The 22,532-nt window shown below is 41.1% G+C and overlaps 1 protein-coding gene across 4 annotated transcripts in view; it reads right to left on the bottom strand.

Moving 5' to 3' along the window:
* Positions 1-22,532, bottom strand: part of lama2 (laminin, alpha 2) — a 393,314-nt gene that overhangs the window by 271,025 nt on the left and 99,757 nt on the right. For all 4 annotated transcript variants that reach the window (XM_060851112.1, XM_060851122.1, XM_060851132.1 and 1 more), the window contains exons 2-3: positions 15,489-15,659; positions 14,124-14,236 (exon numbers count right to left, since the gene is read on the bottom strand). In XM_060851112.1, the coding sequence (XP_060707095.1) occupies positions 14,124-14,236; positions 15,489-15,659 (284 nt within the window). The remainder of the gene's footprint in view (positions 1-14,123; positions 14,237-15,488; positions 15,660-22,532) is intronic.

The raw sequence follows: 22,532 nt of genomic DNA, 5'->3' as shown, positions 1-22,532 counted from the left end.
TTTTGTCTTATTATGCTGTAATTCTTTTCTTATAAGTACAAAGGAAAATTACAGGTAAAAATTGGGTGAAAATGTTACTTCATCCAATTTGCTTATTAGTTTTATGCTACTTTGTAATTCATGAAATCTAAATATGAAATAAGGAATAATTTGAACATGTTCAAATTAGGGCATTAAGATACGTTTTCATTTCATTTCAGTCAGGCATTGAAGGGACAGCTTGAATAATTATTTCACGTACTCAAATTTTAACTTATAGTGTATGATGCTTTGTTCTGTGAACTCTGACCCTTACTGAGGCAGATACATGAAAGTAAAATACTTTTACTTATGACAATACAAAGAAATGAAACATTAAGTAATAAATGTAAGTCTGTGCATATGAGCAAAATTCAAGGTACAGCAGGGAAAAGAGGTTTTATATAACCCAATCTATGATTTGGGATGGTCCATGTAACAACAACAAAAACATGGTACCATCCATTATGCTTTAAGGAATTAAGTTTGTGTTCAAATTACTGTCGTTTTTTTATAGAATCCCTACAGTGTGGAAACAGGTCCTGCGGCCCAACAAGTCCACACCGAAGAGAAACCCACCCAAACTCATTCCCACCACTCTACATTCACCCCTGACTAATGCACCTAATCTACACATCCCTGAACACTAAGGGCAACTTAGCATAGCCAGTTCACCTAACCTGCACATCTTTGGACTGTGGGAGAAAACCGGAGGACCTGGATGAAACCAGTGCAGACACAGGGAGAATGTACAAATTCCACACAGTCCAAGGCTGGAATTGATCCTGGGTCCTGTGAGGCTGCAGTGCTAACCACTGAGCCATCATGCTGCCCCTTCTATAAAATAAAAAACTAGAAATAAGAATACTGTTTGCACTGTCTTGAGCAACAGGAACACTGACCTCTCATACAACCTTTTGTTGTACCATTAGCAGCCAGATGTCTAGTCATCCAGTCCTAAAACTTTAGAAGTGTCTCCTTTAACCTCTCCACATCTCTTCTATATTAATTTGAAATGCCTACCTCCTTGACCATGTTTTCAATGTTTCCTTCTTAGTCTCGGATTCAATTCTGTCTGATAACCCTCTGAAGACGCATGTTGGGATGCTTAACAGCACTAAAGGGTCCACCTAACTTTGGTTCTTTTCACAGCTGACACTAGAATCTTTCTCATATATATACAAATTAATTGTGCAATTTGAATTTTGAGAGGGATAATTGTTCCAGATGTTTTGATTCTATTGCATCTTCTCACGTCCTCTAATGAAACTGCTTCCTGAGCATGATGTTCTGAAGCAATACTGGTGGATTTCCTAGCTGTCCCTTGCCAATGAGCTGTGCTAGTTAAGGTTGGGAAAATATTTCCTATGAGAAGTGCCATGGAGAAGTCACTTCCATGAAGTATACACCTATAATTAACTTAATCCACTCTATCACTTGAAAACCAACCTTCTTGAAAATGATGCAGCAAATGTTTTTAATGAGTAAGACATCTCTGCAGTACTGTGAGGAGAAAATTCCAAGAAGTTTGTGTATGGTTCCTCCACTGGCTGGTGCTGCCTTAGTCACTTGGAGTTCATGCCAAGTTTCCATTGCCCCTGTCGCCATGCCTTCTGTCCTGAGGATCAATGACTGGGTGATAAGGACTGTGACTGTGTATCCAGCAGACCCTGGGAGAGCTGAGCCTGGTCCTCCATAGCAGTCTCCAACCTGTCCATGAAGGCAGCTAAAGTATCACATGCTCGAGGCAGCTGAGTCCCCTCAGGATAGTTACACTCCAGTAGCTTCTAGTTAATAAGGGTCATTGTCTCCCACATATCTTCCTACCACTGATGTTTCTCCCTGTGCATGTGGATAAGAGTCCCTGGTTGTTAACAGTACAGGGTCCTCTCCTGTCTGGTGCTGAGCAGGTTCCTGGTCTCTGGCAGTTCTCTGAGTGCCAGTGGCCAGGGGCATTTCTTTCTTAGCCAGCTACAGAGCAGTGAAGGTGCTCACCAGCTTGTGCTCCCAGTTTTCCAAATGTAATGTTCCTACTGAGGTGTCTGTATCAAAGCTGCTGGAGGTCGCAGGAGGCAGAGTGGATAATGCTTTCTCTGAGGCTGCTCATCCTCAGAGCTCAAGGGGGCTGGTTTTAGTTGGAGCTAGCCCTTTCTGTGACAGGCCTATGGACAGCCCACTGATACCTGCAAAACACAGGGGGGAGAAGGTTTCGCAATGGTTAGAAATGGTGTGCGATGAACGTCACTGACAGCCAGGTTAGTATGAAAGCTAGATTGGAGGGTACTCCTCACTCTGTTGATGAGATATAGATATCTCTGCATCCCAAAAGGAGCAGTCCCAGTCTTCTCCTACAAGGGACAGGACCTTCACCCCCTAAGGGGTGAGGAGCTGATGTCAGGTGCTCGTCCACCGATCTAGGTCCTTTCTGTCATATTGTGGGTTGTATTTTTATGGAATGAGGGAAAGGAATGGTTGAATGTGTTGAAAATGAGTGGCCACGTTGTTATTGCTGGTGCTGGTGGTCAAAACATGGTGAGGTTTCCCTGATGAGTGCATGAGTAGGCGGGGTTATTGGTCTATAAGCTTTGGGGTGGTGAGAGTGAATGAGGGAAGATATTGCAGGAATTAGAGAGTGGCAGCACATGAGCCTTCGTGGATGGTGGGTGCAGTAGCAAAAACAGTGCAAGTTAACAGGAACAGGATTGTGGTAGGTGACGGCTTAGTAGTAGTATTGCTAGGCTGTCAATACAGAGACCCCCAGGAAATTTTCTGGGGAGTGTGGTTCAAATCCTGCCATGGTAGTGGGTGAAATTTAAATTTAATAAAAATCTGAAGTGGAGAGATGATGATGAATCCATTGTGGCTTTTCATGAAAAACCCATCCGGTTCACTAATGTCCTTTCAGGAAGTAAGTTGCCATCCTAACCTGGTCTGGCCTACTTGTGACTCCAGACTCACAGCAATGTGGTACACTTTTAACTGCCCTTTGAGCAAGCAGGGGTGGACAATCAATGCTGACCCAGCCAGCGATGCCCTCATGCTGTGAATGAATAAAAGAAAAACATACCCTTGCAGAAAGTATAACATTAGTAGCCTTCACATAGCCCTATTAGCCACTCCTCCACACCTCAGAGACCATAATGATCTGGGTGGTGATGTAGGACAATGTTGCCAGGGCATCATGTCAAGGCCTTCTCTGTTGCTCCTCTGGACCAAGCTTCTCCACCAGGACCTGTAGGCGTTTGTCAGGGAATCACAGGATAGCTTCACCTTCTCAGACATCTGCAGAGCATTACTGTCTGTTACTGAGGACAGCACATTTGGAATATCAATGTCTGTCTGCACAACAGCCTTTTGAAATGGGGTAGGCACCAGGAACGCAGGTCTTCTGGCAAATATCTGTTGAGTGGCGAGTTGTCCTGAGAATGGCTCATGAAAAAATGGGGTTAGAATGTTTGAACATGGATAATGCTTTAGAGGCAGGATAGGTAATTAATGAGGAGTGTTTGATAATATGCGGTGAGAAATCACACCAAGAAACTTAGCACAAGTGGTAGTAAAAAATACCTAAGATTTAGCCAATAGACTCACTTGTTATTGCAATGCATTATACTTTCTTTTGGGAAGGAGCATGCTATTTAATGTGAATTTGCCTTTTCAGGACACTTTTAAGGACTCGATGTACTATATGCACATAATATTGTAACACTGTTGTACTTAATCTACTATGTGTCAATAAGCTGCAAACATAGTTGTTCTGCTATAATATCTGCTTCATAACTTGCAATATGCTTTACTGTACTAATTAAACTAATCCATGGAGTTCATCCATCTCTGATTGTGATCCCTGAGTGATTATTTGAACATTATCATTAACGTGACAAGTTACATCCATTTAGGCTGGATTGTGAAGATAATTTCTTAACTCTATGGTGAAATTTTCCCCTTCAATGTAGTGTGAACAAAGTTGAAAGTTGGTATAATACAGACAGAACAAGAAAAATCAGAATTTTGGCTTTGAGAAAAGTTTTATGATTTTCCCCTTACGGCTTTTGCCCTTCACAATCTTGAAATAAAGCAGCAACTATATTATTTCCATGTATTTGCCTCTCATTTATACTCAACTTACCTCATTTTATATACCACTACAAATTCTTCTCTCATTCCCTGAGAAACATGATGGTAAAAAATCCCAACATGTGATCAAAACTGCTAGATGGTGACTGCAGCTCATTGAGTAGCTCATTGAGTGCTTGGCCAGGTCATCATAAGAACATAACATAAGAACTAGGAGCTGGAGTTGGCCATCTTGCCCTTTGAGCTTGCTTCACCATTCAAAAAGATCACAGAACATTGAACAATACAGCGCAGAACAGGCCCTTCGGCCCTCGATGTTGCACTGACCTGTGAACTATTCTCAGCTCGTCCCCCATACACTATCCCATCATCATCCATATACTTATCCAAGGATTGTTTAAATCTCCCGGCTGGAGCTCTTGAAAATATTACTTCAATTTCATGCACCTGCACTCACCACCTTCTCCACACCTTCTATCTTTTCGTGGCCTCAGCTCCACTTACCCACCCTCTCACTGTATCACTTAATTCCTTTATTGTTCAAAGAAATATTTATCTTAGCTTTAAAAATATTTAGTGAAGTAGCGTCAACTACTTCACTGAGCATGGAATTCCATAGATTTACAACCCTCTGGCTAAATCTGCTCTTCCTAATTTTGAGGCCATGCCCTCTTGTCCTAATTTCACCTGCCAGTGGAAACATCCTCTCTACTTCTATCTTATCTATTCCCTTCACAATTTTATGTGTTTCTATTAGGTTCCCCCCCCCCTCATCCAACAACTCTGTCACAACAATGACCTTGCATCCTCCACAATCACCATCCTCCTCAACAATTCATCCAAATGAGTTCGCATCAGTAGACCTCCAGCCTTACTACATTATCAAACCTGTTCATGGAATTTGAACTCTTTGTAAAATTGGAATATATGAAAATGAATTTAAAAACCCATCTGGTTCACTAATGTCCTTGAATGAAGGAAATCTGTTGTTCTTACTTGGTCTGGCGTTTGCGTACCTCCAGACTGCCAGCAATATAGTTGACTCTTAAAAGCCCTCTGCAATGATTTAGCAAGCCACTCAGTATACAAGTAACTAAAGATAGGCAACGAATCCTGGCCTGTGAATATCCTCATCGTATTTAAGAATAAGGAAAGAAAAAATATCAGGAAACATTTTGTGACTTTAAGCTTGCTCTCTTAGCATTTGGTGCCTATCAGCATCTCTCTACTTCACATTGCTTTCTGAGTGCATATTTACTGACTTCAGCTGCCATTCTCACTGTGTGGCTTATGCTGCTTTTTTAGAGCACCAGTTCTCAGTGCTCCATTACAGGCTGTCAATCTCAGTGGTTTCTATTAATGCAGAGGGGACTGGGAGTTCTGGAAGGGGTGCATGGATTTCAAAAAGTTCACAGTAACTCTTGTCTCTACACATGGATGATTTAGCACTGATAAGTGTATGGCAATTCACAAGGTCCTAGGCTCTGGGGGTAAAGTGAGCACATTGATTGTTTATAAAGGGACTCCAAAGAAATGGGGTGAAGATGAAAACTTATGGAGGCTACAAAAGAACAACAACACAAATAGGTAACATAAAATAGGTCAGAAATACTTGTGTCGCAGGCATGGCCTGCCAGATATTCACAATGAAACACTGTCAGAACTTTGTCATGACAGATTGAAACTCATGTGTGCATGAACTACATAAAATGGCTGAAACCACATGAAAATTAGGCAGTTCTCTGCTTCAGGGTAATGTGTTTGAATCTGAGCCTGGCTCAAAACTTTTGACATAATCGTTACTGCTTTGATTCAGTAATGCCAACTGAGTACTCTGAAGGAAGCAGGAGGAGGCCTGGCATATCCTGAATGATGTTAATAATGTGTACTTACAACTGTTGGGTTCAGAGCCTCGTCACCTTTTTCATCATTACCCTCCTTTTGTGACAACTGTGCACAAAGGAAGGGAAGTAGGGAGGAATGGAGCATCATCCCTTTTAGTTTATTTTAATTTATTCATGGGATGTGTAACTTCACTCGGAAGACCAACATTCATTACCCATCCCTAATCACCCAGAGAACAATTAAGAGTTAACATTGTTAATGGTACAGACCAGGTAAGGATGGCAGGAATTTTCCCCAAAAGGACATTAGCATACCATTTGGGTTTTTGTCAAAAATAATTGATATCGTGTCTGGGTGGGTTGCGCTTCGGCGGATCAGTGTGGACTTGTTGGGCCGAAGGGCCTGTTTCCACACCGTAAGTAATCTAATCTAATCTAATTGACAGTGGTCACCATGAGGCTAGCTCTTTTTAAAAGTTCAGGCTTTTATTTAAAGTTGAATTTTTAAACCTCTCACAGTGGAATTCAAACCCATGTCCCCAGATACATCAGTTTGGGGTTCTAGACTACTAATCATGACATTACCACTATGCCACTGCCTCCATTCAGTGAAGGAGACAGTCAAGATTTGGTCTGGTGAAACAGTTTAATGCTTCACATGGAAGTCAGGGTAATAGTGCCAATCAGTAGGCTGGCACTGACAAGGTACGTTTGACCCGCATCTCCTCCAATGCCAAAAATTAAGTGATCACAACAAGCTGATGTTGTCTTTATACAATACATACATGAATTGAACAAATAATTAAATGAGGATAAAATAGACAATTAAGGCATGTGAGGTGTTTGGGGATTGGTGAAGATAGAGATGCGTTGGCATGAGGAAATTAAACAGATGAATGTATTCTCAGGTGCGACAGATTGCAAGATAAGGAGTTAGAGATGGCTTCAGCTGGACTGCACTGTTGTAATGAAGAGTGTCCTAATGGGGGAAAAAAAATGAAAATTGTAATGTTGCCTTGAATGTCCCACTAAGATCAGAATTAGAATGAGGTTTTATTGTCACGTGTACTTAAGTACAGGGATACAGGAGTACAGGGAAAAGTTTACAATGTCACTATTCACAGCACCATCTTAGGTACAAGGTACTGAGGTACAAAATCTTGGGTAAAAAGTAGAAAAACAAATGTTGTTGCTCAAGTTGTTGCAATCCTGAGGATAAAGATTCCAGTCAGTAACACCACCTTCCAGGAAACATGCATTTGGGATCATGATTTGTGGCGTCCACATCTATTACTCCTTTCTTCGATGCCCCAATACATATTTGAAAATTTGAATGATTGATATTGTGCAATTTTCAGTTCTGACTGCTCCCATGTCCTACCTGAGGTGCAGCTGCCACTGCAATATTCAAAATTCTGTAATGAAAGTGCTCAGAAGAAATATAGGCAATTAATTTGAGAAAGAATTAAAACAGCAACGCAAGCTGAACAATGCATTTTGAAGTACTACCAGGGCGGTTGTTTGCATCAGCTTCCCACTATACGACAGTGACAGATGTAATAATTGTTTGAAATATGTAACAGAGACATAATTCACATATTGATAACTCTGGAACCACATATTCATAAGATTTCATCAGCATTTTGCAAATATGAACTTATCATAGAATCCCTACAGCATGGAAGCAGGCCATTCAGCCCATCAAATCCACACCAAACCTCCAAAGAGCACCCCACCCTAACCTGTAGCCCTGCATTTCCCATGGCTAGCTTGCATGTCCCTGGACACCACGGGGCAAGTTAGCATGGCCAAACCACCTAAACTGCACATCTTTGGACTGTGGGAGGAAACCAGAGCACCAAGGAGAAAACGCACGCAGACATGGGTAGAAAGTGCAAAATCCACACAGCCACCCGAGGCTGGAATCAATCTCGGCACTGTGAGACAACAGTGCTAACCACTGAGCCACCATGCCACCCAAATGGGCATTACATCAGTCTTTCAACAAAGGGCAATATATTTCACGTTAACAATGGACAGGCAATGTCTGAACTTTGCATTCCTGGCAGTGAACCTCCTCCACCAAGACCACATATCTGAAATTCCAGTGAACATTCAATAATGGTCATGAAATCATGGAAAGGATATGCCCAAACTTCTAGTATGTGCTCAAAGTGGGCAAGATGCCCAGTGCATATTTGGAAAATAATCTGAATTTAAAATGATCTTCTGTGATGAAAGATAATCTAAGCACTATAATGTTCATCCTGAGGGAGAATGTATCTTTGTAGTCAATTAAAAATGTACGCCGTCGATGTTTTAGTTTCATTACTTTAGAAATAGAATCCACCTCTGGAAAATGTTAGATTTGGTGACAGTTATCTAAAATGAATTATTGTTTTCTGAATTAATTCTAAGAATAAATCGAAGTATGATATTTAGAAGGCTTCTAACCCTCTCCTCATATCAAAAATCAAATTAATATTTCTGGCTGTTGTTTGTTCCATAATGGTGCTTTCCCCAGGAACAACTGATTGCTAGTAAATCAGTTATTTCCGTTTTCTATTTCAGTAGTAATTGTGACTTCTATCATTGTTTCACACACAAGGACAAGTACTGTAGGACTTATTTAGGCAGGAGTTGGTTTATCAAAATGTGATTGTAAATATAACATTTAAAGAGCTTGTATCAAAGTACTCAAATATAAAGTAGTGCTAATGATGGTTAACATCTGTAATTCCCTACAGGGCATGATTCCAGGCTTGGTTACTCATTGAGGGAAAAACCCTTGGGAAGACAGGGGATCTTGCCAGCTGGAAGAAAGGAAACTCTCGCAGCAAACCAACTTCATCAAGCCTTTAATAACCAATGACAGAACAACCCTGCCTGAGGGCTAGCAGCAAATCATTCACCAGCATTGTTTCAGACATGGTGTCCTCATGGTCATTAAAGATGTAATTGCTTTTAAACACAGAAAGCAGAAATTTTCCAACTTCCAAGAGCACAATTTAGGGATTCTGGCACAGAATGGACATAATTTCCAACCAAATTATCATGCTCATAATCATTGTTGTGTTTATGAACTAGTAAAACAATTAAATAAAGTTTTACATAATCAGTAAGGTTAATTTGATTACATGGTGCTACAAATGTTTTGTTCAATTCTCAATTAACTTACTTGCAATGCAAAAAATTTTAACTTAAAAGTCTTCTGCTAAAGCTTCGGTGGAAAGTGAATGACATCAAAATGTGGCACTTACTGTTAATACAAAAGTGTTTTATGCTTAAATTGTCAAGTCATTTTCTTAACCTTCACTCCTAGTATATCTTCTCAGCTGAAAAAATCTGTCTGTTGTCTATCAATTTTGTCTGATGAGTGCATTCACTCTGGACACCACACTTTATTTCCCATTAATTATTACTTGATTGAAAATGAAATCTGAAATGCTATCACTCCAAACAATTACTTATGTTTCATGAACAGATGGTGAATAAAAAAGGACAATAATTTTATTTTTCAAAATTCATTCAAATTTGATCAGTAAGTGTACCAAATATGTTCAAACTGAAATGTACAGATTTTGAAGGTTGTGGTTATAGTCTTTGCTATCAATATCAATTAGGATGGCTTTGAGATGTCGATAAGGAAAGGAGAAAAAAAGGTTCAAATTTCCTGCTGCTGACTGCTTTCCCATGACCCAGTTCCAATAGGAACTGCAGGGTGAAATGTAATAATCCCTGCTGACTCATTTTAAGGCATTCCTCTGTCACATCCCAAAAGGTCACACTCTCCTGATTGGCAATCTCAAACCCTGCCCCCCAAAGGACCAACCATTCAGAACCCACCACTACAGCAGAGCCACCTTCAGACACACCTCCTTCTCTTCATCGACTGCTTGTCGTTCCAGCAGTGGCCATCACTCAAACCCAGGCTGCAGGAAATAAAGACCATCCAGCCAATCTGATTGATGGGGGCAAGTGTCACCCTGGGTGAATTAATACCAGACTGGAAGGGAAATGGATGTACGGAAGCCAGCTGTTTTGTGGGTGAGTTCCTGATCAACCTTCATCAGGGTCATGGGGAACTCAGTGCCCTGTAAAATCCAGCCAAACATCTTAATATAGCACAAAGAGATATTTCAGTCTCCAAATGAAACCAGGATTGGGTTCAATTCAAATAATCAATTAGAAATCTGTGTTCAAAACTGAGGTCATTCATAAGGAATGGAAACTTGAACATCTTACCACAGCATGGCTGGTCTTCAAATCCAAAATGGGAGAGCATTTTCAAAAGAGTTGAATAAAAAGAATAACAGGGTAAACAAAGAAAAAAGCTTTATGATGAGCACATATATGAAACTCAACTTTTATTTACACTGCTCAAGTTAATGGATGAGAATTTCTTCAAAACCACTTCCAGCCCGTGAAATCGCTGCCAGATGTGAGTCAGAATCCCAGTTTACCAACTAAGTTATGGCATTGAAGTTGTGTTGTCTCTGAGGAAATTCTTGGCCACAATTTGTGCAATAGCTTAGCGGCAAAGCAGGTGCTGCCAGCTTTTCAGTCCTTTTTTATTTTAATTGATACTTCAATTATTTTTAAGCATATTAATTTTTGTGCTCAGCAAGCACCTAAATAATGGTCAAGTCAATTAAACAGAAGCACTCACAGCAAAAATTCAAGCTTGAAAAATGGCCCTTGGGCAAAGTGTCAGGAGCCACAGTAATCAAGGACCTGTACCCAACAATGAATCACTACCTTCAGAAGACGAAAAGCATAGAAATAAAGCAGTAGGGTGTTTAATTGGGAAATTATGAAATATAAATTTTGACCTTTGTTTAATTCATGTTATGTATCCATATTAGATTAAAAGCATCTAGATTAACTACACAGAAAGCAGCACATCAATTTTTCAAGGAAGTCTCAAACCCTGATAGGTACCATTTATAGCCCATAGCTTTGTCCCATTAGGAATAAACAGTCTTATAATGAAGCACAGGAGTTTTCCTGTTTTTGAACAGATATTTTTCTTTTACACAGGAACTGAATAATCAGAATGAATGATCATATTCATCTAAGTACAATCATCAAACAGATCCCTAGTCAAGAGATCCCAAGATCACATATACCAGGCAAGCTTGGTGACCTCTTCCTTATCTTCCATTCTATTCTCCATTATCTTCCACAAGTAACAATCTAGAAATATTTTCATTTCTTCTTATGAGCTCAATCAATAATGCAACCCTTCAGGTTTCATGCCCTAAGCAGACATTGGTGACCATGGTCTTCCATTGGATTACTCCATGACTATGCTTAGCAAAGTATTCACACACCTTCTGGTCCTGAAGTGGGGCTGGAACCCAGAGCTCCTGGTCTATTGTGCCACAAGGCCTGCTCACAAGCAATTATTTGTTGTCATTTAATATACTCATCTCTTTTACTCACTGTTTCTTCTGGTAAGATGACAGTGGAGTAGCACTTCTGAGCCCAGGGCTCATCCACTCTGTCTGCTTTTCATTTTTCATTTCTTCTTCTCATTTTCTTCCTCTATTTTACTTAGCTCTTGTTGAACAGCTCAGTTGTGACGATAGCATCGGTGGTGGTGAGTGAGCCCAGCATAGACTCGAATAGGCCCAACAACTCAGACTTGAGTGGGCCCAGCATAGACTCAACTAGGCTCAGCAGCGCAGATTCAGGTAGGCTCAGCAGTGTGGATTTGTGGTGGTGCTAGAGCGAATCAGGTTCCTAGCGGTTTCTGCATCCAGCACAGATTAATGGAGGCGGAGGTGACTTTGGGCCCAGTACGGGACCCAGCAGCATCAGCATCCACTGCATCAGCCTAAGGCAGCCTCATGGCAGCTGCAGAGTCGAGATTGGACTGCCAACGCCATCAGTGATATCTGCATTGGTGAGATCCATTGAGGACTCATAGTGGTGAAGGCATCAATGGAAATGGGGCCTCGTGCCTGGCCACCAGGCCCATGGCCCATAGCATAGCACTTAATCAGAAGAACTGTAAAGATGAAAACTTTTTTCTTTTTTCCTTCATTTTTCTGCCTTTATACGCTGTTTTATTTTAAGATGTTACCAGAGAGTTGACTTATGGCTGTGCCAGAGAGAGTAGATATTGTTGTCCACTTCCTCTCTATATTAAAAGTAACTGTTTTGAAATGAAATTCTGTATCATTGACAAATTTCTGAACTTCATTATATGAAATATATTTGAAAAAAAGTATAATTCTAATGGTCTACTTTAATAATAATGAAGAACCTCATTTTAAGGAAGGGCAGCTCGTCAGGATAATTAATTTGTGCAACAAACGTGTTTTTCTCTCTTGAAACTGAATGGCTCACAGTAAATCAGAAGCATCTCATCCTTGAACAGCTCTCGGTTTTTTTGTGTTTGAAGCAGAGTCAAAGACACCAGAGTACAGTCTGGGATGGAGCTCAGGATAACAGACCCTGAAATAGAAAATGCTAGAACTAGCCAACCAGCTTATCATCATCACTGGAGAGGCCAGCAGAGGTTATGGCCTAGATTTTCCAAGGGCTGAAGATGCCAAACTCTCTGTTAAAATTTTGTTATGTATTCCACCCATAATCCCATCAGATATCCCATAGTAATGAATAATGGAATCAGGAAGTGCTTGAAGGTGAGACTTTGGCTGCTTCCTGCCTGAGGAGAGCTGCTAGATTGACCAGTAGCACTTCAATCCAGAAGATCTAGCTGGGAGCAGCTGGGCAATAGGGAGTTCCACCAGACAGAAGAGACTCCAGGTAAATACAGGTCAGGGACTTTGATGCGTGCAGGGATATTACATGAGGGAAGGAGGAGAGGGGGAATAATCTGAAAAGTAGAGAGGAGGGGATTAAAGCAGGGCATAATCTTGAAAAGAAACTTCCACTGGGCCCAGGGGACACACAGGTTAGCTGTCTACCTCTTGTCCAATACCCCATAGCTCAGGTGATTTTGCTAGTCCTCTTGCTGGTCATGACCCTCTTCTTGCTGGGAGTAAATTACCAGAGGGAATGGGGTAAGAACTTATAGAGATCAATGACTGATCACTTAAGGACTGAAGCACAATGACAGCTGACCCAGGAAATGCCTCCCCAGCCTGTGTCCAATTTCACACAGGTTAGGTACGAGCAGGTAGACAGATGCAAGGGCATCTTCTAGGTATTAAGTGTTGCTCACTTCAAATCTGCCTGCCAGCCCTGTGTCTCAGGTCAATGATCAATGATCAGAAACACAAACTTACCCAGTGACTTCAAAGGCGGGCTGCAAAATAAGGCGGGGCATAGGATCTCATGGGATTGTGGACGGGTTGCCATGACCATTACCTACATATGTCACCAGTGCTAGGCAGCTCCCCCTTGACTCACCAATTAATGGATGTTTGAGAGCCTCTTCCCATGTCTGCTGGTATTTCACCACGAGCCTGGGGTGCTCCCCACCTCCATAACATCGGGTGAGGAAACTAGAGTATTCTAGGCCATCTTATTGCCATGTCACCTCTCCCCTTACTGAGTCCTACCTAACTACTCCGAAAGAACTTTCCCAATGAATAAAACTGCAGGTCTTCATCACTGCTTGTGTCTGAGGCTAGGTGTAGCCCAGCAGTGACCAATATTCCCAGGGTCAGCCGTGAGGTAGGAAGAGCTGCAGGACCTACAACTGGCTGAAAAGTAGCAAGAGCTGAAGCTGGTAGGCCACTCTGAGCAGAGATGAAACACCTGCAGAGGAATCATTTGGGCCTTGGGTGCTGACTTTCCTGCTTGCCAACCTATTATTGGGATAAGGCTTGATGGTCCGATGGTCCTTCATCCTTCAGATGGTTGGTTCTAATGGTCCTTCAGTCTGTAACCGAGGAAGTATGCAATAAACTGGCAGCATCCATGTGCGGCAAGGAGCATTTCCACCAGCAATAAAATGCCTAGGTGATCCAAAAACCGTCTCTAAATCAGGCCTTAATCATATCAATTGGATGTCCAGCTCCGTGATGTTGATAGACAATCCTGCTTCCTTTTCATCTCCCCCATCCCTCTCCAAACCTCCACCTCCAATACCATCTCCATGGAGAGAGAAAAATTCAGCCCAATCATCAGTTAAGTTCTATGTTATCAATCCAAACCTTTCATCTCAGTTCTCAATGTGAATATAGAACTGATAGTCATATAATTTACCTGTTTTAGGTCCAAAGTGATAGTCACATAATGATACTCCATTCCGTTTTGAATGCTGGGGCTTTGCCACCATCTGTTGGTCCCATCAATTGCATTTGATATTTCATGTCGTTCTGTAGAAGAAATGGGAACAGCATTCAAAATCAAAGAGTAACACAATGCCAAACTTTCCATCCAGCTGGTATTGAAGCTATGTTGCAGCTATACAATATACTGGTCAGCTCCTCTCCTGTCATACAGGGGAGCAGCTCTGGGTACCAGACCTTATGAAGGATATATCAGCCTTAGAAACAATGCAGTGTAAATCTTGATGCCTGTGTCAAATTTGACAGCCATCTCTGGGCAAGAAAAATGGCAGATGAACTAATGAATGAGTCATCAGCGATGCATCCACAGGTGAATAGGTCATGAGTCCGTGGCTCAAGTCAGACCCTGAAGTGTGTACCTTCACTCTATTGACACGGTGTTATAATGGGTAACAGGACAGGCCCATGCCCAACATGCAGCCAATTTTTCGGGGAGCTGCCTGTTGAACCACTGCAGTCCATGTGCTGAAACCAAGCAAGAGCAAAGTCATTGAGCTGAAAAGTGGAAGAGAGACATTGGAGGAGGATTCTGTGATTTCAGGCTGCACAGAGGATCCAGAGAATGAGTAATATCCCCACGTTGTTGGAATGGTGAAAACTCAATTCAATCCACTGGAGAGTTGTTACAATGGACTCCAATAAATTGGCAAAAATTGCCCTTTGCCTCCATGCAGAATTGGATTGAAAGGGTTCTGGGTAGAAATAGAATCGCAATGCCTAAAGTAGGGGAAACTGATCATAACATTTACATTCGTTGGTTACTATCAGAGGGAGAATGTTCAGGAACTAAAGAGAAAATGAATGGTTTGTTGACAGGGTACAGCTTAACCAAGGCCTGTTCAGACAGAAAAAAAATTGAAACTCTGGTGCTCTCCATTATAATGAAGAAAATCCTGTTATTGTGATCCAAAATATCATAAGTCCTATGATATTCACTGTAATAAAACAGCTGCAATCCACTTGCAGATCCAGTTTTGTTACACAGATCACTTTTATATTTTGACTCTATAACAGTCATAAAATAATAGTTCATTCAAATATCCAAACAAAGTCTTTAAAGCTTATCAGTTTCAATGTTCTGAAGGGAGGAAAGACGTTGCTGCTGATTTTCAAATCAAATCCCTGTGTAAAAGTTAAAGAGCAAGCAGTGTCTCCCTCCCTTCTGAATGATGACAGAGTACACCATAAGTGCAGTCAACAGGAAAAATCCCAGACAGTAATAATTTAAAAATCAACAATTCCTTGAAGTCTGTCTCCATTAAAAACAAGTGTTACATACCCTTCGGATTTCTACTGTTCAAGTCGCAGATCCTGCACTGTGGGTTCCTAAATGGTCGCCCAGGAACATGTTCCACCAGCTTGCAGTACATTTCAGACCCATTTTGACCACAGGTAGCGTTGGAAGTAATATCAGCCATGCTGGCAAGGTTTAGCACAGCCGGAAACAACCCTGAAAAGAACAAAATAACTTGTGTTAAAGGACCAACTTCTCAATAATAACTTTTATTTCACTAAACCGAAGAAAACTTTTATCATTAAACAATACTTAATTTAAAAAAAACCTTTGTTCTACTAGTGCTTCAGCTGCAAAAGAATTACATGTATAACCATAGAGTGAAATAGTTTCACAAACAGAATTAATGTGTTCCTTTTTACTGCCCATGATTAGTGTGTTCTACGATTCTATATGATATGTGGGAAATTGTTAAGCATGTTCTCACATAATCCTCTGTGTTAAAGAAGTGCTACATCTAACAGTTATATTTTATTTACTTGTTTTATGCAAGATTATATATTGTCTTTTTTCTTCTTGGTGACAACTGCATTATTTGATTGGTACACTGCATTCTGAAATACTTCATACTAACATTGCCTTTTGAAAGATTACATCACTTATGCAAAACCATTAATCCCTTTCATAAAAAAACAAAGTGCAGAAGAAATTCAGGAGTCTGACAACACCGATGGTGAGAGAAACAAGAGTTAACATTTTGATTTCAGCTGATAAAATGCCATATGAAACTCAAAGCATTAACCCTGTTTTTCTCTCTCCACAGATTATTGCCAGATCTGAATTTCTCCAGCAATTTCTGTTTCTACTCCAAATTTCCAGTCACCGCTTTTATCCCAGTTCATGTTTAGTTAACTACTCTTACCCAATCGTAAGACTTTCAGGTTTTTTTTTGCAAGCAAGTTGTACTATCTAAATAAAATAATTACTCTGACTGCATGAGAAGACCAGCCATTAAAGAAAAAAAAATGACTTTGTTGCATTGAGAGTCAAATCCAATCTGGCAGCATTCAATGAGAATTGAGATAGAATGCTGGTACTAGGGTTGTTTTGCGCTTCTGCCAGGAATAATGGCATCACCTCAAATATAACAGATGTTGTTTCTATTGGTATAGCAAGTCGAACATTTTGGCAAATATGTTTTTAACAGTTTTACAATCCACAGACAGCTGCATGCGCTATGCCTCTGACATGTGAAACACGATTACATAGAGCTCATAGCACTAATAGAAATAATCCCTGCAGTTCTTGGCTTTCAGTAAAGACCTAAATTTAAAAATTAGCACATTAGTAAATTTATTAAAAAGAACTAATTGCTGCTGAACTCTGCAAATTGGATAAGAATTTTTAAACAAGTTGCGAATTACAGATCAGTACAGGCATATATCAGTGGGGAACATGTAATTTATGTGATACCTCTAGAAGTTAGAACATTAGCATTATCTCCCTGCAGTTCAATTAAAGAGATGTACAGAATGTTGCAAGCAGGTAAGAAGGGGGAACTGAGATGCATTAAACAGTACCTCTCCAATGAAAGAATCCTTATAGCGTGAAAGCAGGCCATTTGGCCCATCTGGTCCACACTGACCCTCCGAACAACATTCCACACAGACTCACCCCCCTTACCCTATCCCTGTAATCCTGCAGTTCCCCTGGCGAACTCACCTAGCCTGTACATCCCTGGACACTATGGTCAAATTAGCATGTCTTTTGCACATTTCTTGGACTGCAAACACCCGGAGGAAATCCATGCAAATACGATAAGAACGTGTGAACTCCACAGAGCCAGTTGTCCAAGGATGGAATTGAACCCAGATCTCTGGCGCTGTGATGCAGCAGTGCTATCCACTAAACCACCATGCTGACCAATTGAAAATGGTGCTAATTATTTTTGCTGCAAGCAATAACGAACCAATAACAACATATTTTTGAATCAAAGATAAAATAAATGTATCAATTTGCAAAGATATGGTGTTGGTACACATATGCACACAGCCACACAGTTAAGTGGAAATGTAATCGTACCCAATACAAAGTGAGATGAAAGAAAGCACATTTTAGAGCCTTGTGGTGGTCTTTGACACAAAAGTTTAACCTGAAGCGGATGCTGATTAACTGTTTTCTTGGATGCAGTCAGTCATAATAAACATTGCAGCTTTTGAAAATTTTTGAGCTCTTTGCTTTTTATTTTATAGCTGTTTCTGTGGGAAGCAGGTGCATTGTGAGAGAGAAAATGGAGACAGCAGCTTCTTCTCAATTATTTCTCAAAATCATCTTGGAAGCTCCCTTGAAATATTTGTCCAAGTGATGATCCCTTCGAAAGATTTTCCGAGTGTAGTAGATGTTGTAGAAGAGTGACTAAAAGTTGAATGCTGAGGAGTACATCAAGTACTGCCGAATATGATGATGCCATATGAACCTGGGCAGCAGTAAAAGATTTGGATCTTAAATGAGTAAGATCTCACCTCATGGTCTCTCTCATAGTTCTCAGTAGTCTACCAGTGCTACACTAGATCAAACAGGCCAGCTAGACCTCTATCAGGAAAAAGGATGGGAGTGGCAAATCTGCCAGATGGATCTTGCACTATAATGAACTGTGGCGAGAATCCAGCTGACAATGTGGTGGCAAATGGTACAATCATTTTGTTCATGGGAGGTGGGCATAGCTGGCTAAACCAGGATTTATTGACAATCCCTAAATGTCCAGAGAGCAGTTTAAGAGTCACCTGCATTGCTGTGGGTCGTATGTTTAGTGTACCAGGTAAGGATGGTGGATTTCCATTTCTAAAGGACGTCAGTAAATTAGATGGGTTTTTACAACAATCAACATCGTTTACGCAGTGGCCATTCAGCGATTTTATTCCAGATTTTTATTGAATTCAAGGTTCAGCATCTGCCATGGTGAGATTCAAACCCATAATGCCAGAATATTCAGTAAGAGTTATAGATGACTAGCGCAGTGACACTGGCACTGTGCCACCATCTCCTTTTAGCTGCAGCACATAAAAGACTGGCAGCCATGAGATCCAAAGATTCTTCAGAAAAACTGGATGGGGAGATCATAGTGTGTGTGTGTGCTTCTAAGAGCTCTGACAGGCTGGCTTTTTGAACAACCCGTTTCTCATACTCAGCAGCCCCTGGGACTGCCATCCAACATTTTTTTGTCATGCATGGGATAAAAATCCCCACCTTTGAAAGCACTTTCTCTTAAGAGAAAGACAACTGTCTCCTGAGACTCTTGATAGATAACTATCAGAAATTCCCCCAACTGCTGTTATCCACTTCTAGAATGAAAGCTCAGCTCAATATCACTGCTATAATATTGCTACAATATATAAACTACAGCAGTTAACTTCTGCACAGCAAGATTTCATAAATGGCAAGATAAATGACAGACTGGTCTGTTCTGGAAGTGTTCTTGAAGGATGAATGCTTGGACTCCTCCCCTGTAATTTGCAACTTGCTCACCCTGCTTTGCTTATTGTGCATGACCAAATCCTTTGAGCATGGGGGCACTATAATTTGGTTTGTGCTGTCAGACACGTGGAATAACTTCGAGTGGCTGACTTGCACTCGACCCATGTGAGAATTTATGAGATGCTACATGGCCATCCAGTCACAGAGAGCCGTCAGGGAGCATTGTTCGCATGGATTGTTTGAATCCAATTTAGCAGGTGAACAGACTCCAGTTAACATGTGATTTAAGTGAGAGCACCAGTGCAGTATTCCCACACTAGTACGCTGAAAAGTCAGCCAACATTAGAGTCTCACAAGCCTGTCCACAGCTTGAACCCCAAGACCTTCCAGTGTCGAGGTAAAAGAGCTTCCACGTGTCAAGAACCAAGTAGATATAATGAAAACAAACTCAAAGCCTTAAACATAACCTATCTATTTTTGTTGTAGCTTTTATCTCAAGGAATTATAAAACAAAACAGATAATGTCAATATTTAAACTATAACATTTTCTTCCTGAAATACATTTATAACTCACTGCAGTTTTTGAATTTAAAAATGACAAAATGGTTCCTTGTTCAAATATGAACATTAGCTAGGTTCTTTTATTTTTCTTTCCATGGACATATTAATTTACATAAACTACAATTTAAATGAGAATGGGACTTAGACCACAACATGCACTTACCCAATGCACAGGAATCAAAGGTATTCCACAATTCAGGTGATTGTGAGCTCCCCTGGTGTAGCACTTGTGAGACAGATGCATAGCAATTGTAACTAAGTGTGTAACCAAATTGTAACCAATTACAACTAAAGCTAACACAGTGTGTTTGGAGCAATGTTGCAGATGTTCCAATGGTTAGGGAGCAATTTCTACAGTGTAGATCGGAATTGCACTTGGCATGGTTCATCAGTAGTTAGCACTGATGCCTCACAGTGCCAGGGACCTAAGTTTGATCCTACTCTTGAGGGACTGTTTGCATTGAGTTTGCACATTCTCCCTAGACCTATGCAGGTTTACTCCGGGTATTCTGGAGTCACAATCCAAAGATGTGCAGATTAGGTGGATTGGCCACGCTAAATTGCCCATAGTATCCAGGGATGGGCTGGCTAAGTGTATTAAACATGGACAATATGGGATTATAGGGGCAGGGTGAGGGTGGGTGTAGGTGGGTTCCACACTGTAGGAATTCTATGATCATGCAGATTCCCAAATGCAGCAGCATCTCTGGTAACTGCCCAGGAAATTGACAATTCCGATAAGCAATTCTGCCGTAAGTGTAACCCTCCAATAAAGACCCTTAAAGTGGGGGAACTCAGAGGTCTGATTCCATTAATAATACTTAACCAGGAAACATTTGATGATGCACTCTAACTTCTGGGTAACGATTAAACTAAATGGTTAATTCACGACACACTTCACCAACTACATTCCCACTGACCATTTTCTACCACCCCATCAACAAGACCCTGATTATTCACATACCTAACACAATTCCATCCAACCATCTAACACCTTAACTCACTGCCATCCTAATCCTACATTCACTTTGCACACATCCCCTCTCGCAGCAACTATTCTGTATAATTATAACTATTTATAACACAGAACACACCACACTGAATCTACAAAAGGACTGCTGATTTTGACAAAGTTTTTCTCTGCTACTGGATTCAGGATTTCAAGACAGATTCTGGACAGAGGTTCCCGCCCAGAAATCTCCAACACAGAAGACAATTTGAGTAAATGGGTAAACTTTAAAGTCTGACAAGGGAAGGAAATTGGATCTCTGCCCATGATCGAAATGTGTGGACTGTTGCATGGGCTTGGAAATGATGAATCAGTTTTAATCTGCAACAAACACAAAGGCAATCCTTTACAAACAGAGCAATAATTAACACCTGAAGCCCATGATAGGTCTTACACACCCGATGTTTGGAGCTTATCTGTCTTTCATCTCCTGAAGAAATGCTGCAGGAGCCACTGGAACTTCCAGCAAGAACTCATTGTTTCCAGTTTAATCAACACATACTTTCTCGTCACACCAAGCTTGAGTTTCAATTCCCAGCCAGCTCTTTCTACTTAATTATGCCCCTTCGACTTCAAAAATTCATTGTCAACATGCAGATATTTCCTAATACACAGCTCTGGAGCAGGTGAGATTCAAACTCAGACCTCCAGGCTCAGAGGTATTGGCACGAGCGCAAAATCACAAGATCATTGTTCATTGTTAACATATATGTTAATACCATTGCTCTACACCCAATAACATGTATTTCAGTTAGTCTTTCTCACCACCATCTGAAGACTACGGGCAATGTTGAGAGGGTCACAGAATAACCAAGCAACAACCTGACTCAATCATATATTGATAAATGAAAGTCTTTGGCTCCTAGGTGATCATTTCAGAGTATATACTATCACACAAGCCCACCCAAGGTGGTAGTATAATGGTATACATTCGGGGAATAGTGGTGCTCAATACACATTGAGCCGTAGAGTTATACAGCACGGAAATGGAACCCTTCAGTCCAACTCGTCCGCACTGACACAATATCCTAAACTGATCTAATCCCCTCTGCTATCAGTTGGCCCATATCCCTTTAAACCTTAAAGTGCCTTTCAAAAGTTGTAATTGTACCCGCCACCACCACTTCCTCTGGCAGCTTGTTCCATACATATTCCACCATCTGAGTAAAAACGTTGCCTCTCAGGTGCCTTTTAAATCTTTCCCCTTTCACCTTAAAGCTATGTCCTCCAGTTTTGGACAACCCTAGTCTGGGAACTTAAACATTGCTTTTCGATCCAATAAATCTCATTGGTTCAGGTAAATGATGAGCAATCATGGTCATGCTTGATGAATCAGTAAACTGCCTCACTAAACACTACTCATGAAGCAGGATGAGAGATGGGCATCAGAATGCAGTTTGTGTGGGAAATTTTGATGGCTATTATTGTGTAGTGATTGAAACGAGGTCAGCCAGGTGGATCACATAGAATATGAGTTCCATGATTGGGGCCATAAATCTGGTCCAATCAGGGAGTCCTTGCTGACAGGTAAGAACAAAAGTGTTTCTCCTTGTGGGTCTGCTCCTGGGCCTGGCCAAACTGAACATAAACAGGTCCAGGCAGCAGGCCATGGAGGGAGTCCTTAGGGCCGATTGCCTGCCCCTCTTCCGTGGTTAAATTCCAGCTCCGATGTCCCTGGAGAAGGAGCACGCAATGTTTACCAAAACCATCGAGATTTTCAGGCAGAGGTGGGCACCACGGGGAGTGGAGAGTATTATTTCTCCATCCAACTCTATTTTGATTTAATCCCTGCCCTCCCCTTCATTTTTGTGATCACACAGCATTGCCCTTTGATGAAAAGGACACTGCTTGTCACTGGCCACTCTGGTGTTTCCTTTCTTCCTGGTGATGGAAATGAATAAAGATTTATACACCTTTCACTCTGCCTCCCTCCTAAAGATAAAAGAAAAAAAGAACAAGAGCATCAGGGGTTCTGTTCACTGTGGCAGCTGGCTGTGGGGGAGCTTGGTCACAGTCAGGGACTCTCCTTGTGTAAGTAAAGGGTG

This window comes from Hemiscyllium ocellatum, chromosome 3 (genome assembly GCF_020745735.1).
Source record: "Hemiscyllium ocellatum isolate sHemOce1 chromosome 3, sHemOce1.pat.X.cur, whole genome shotgun sequence".
Taxonomy (NCBI): domain Eukaryota; kingdom Metazoa; phylum Chordata; class Chondrichthyes; order Orectolobiformes; family Hemiscylliidae; genus Hemiscyllium; species Hemiscyllium ocellatum.
Note: the sequence above shows the minus strand (reverse complement) of the source record. Positions and strands in the feature narration are given on the sequence as shown.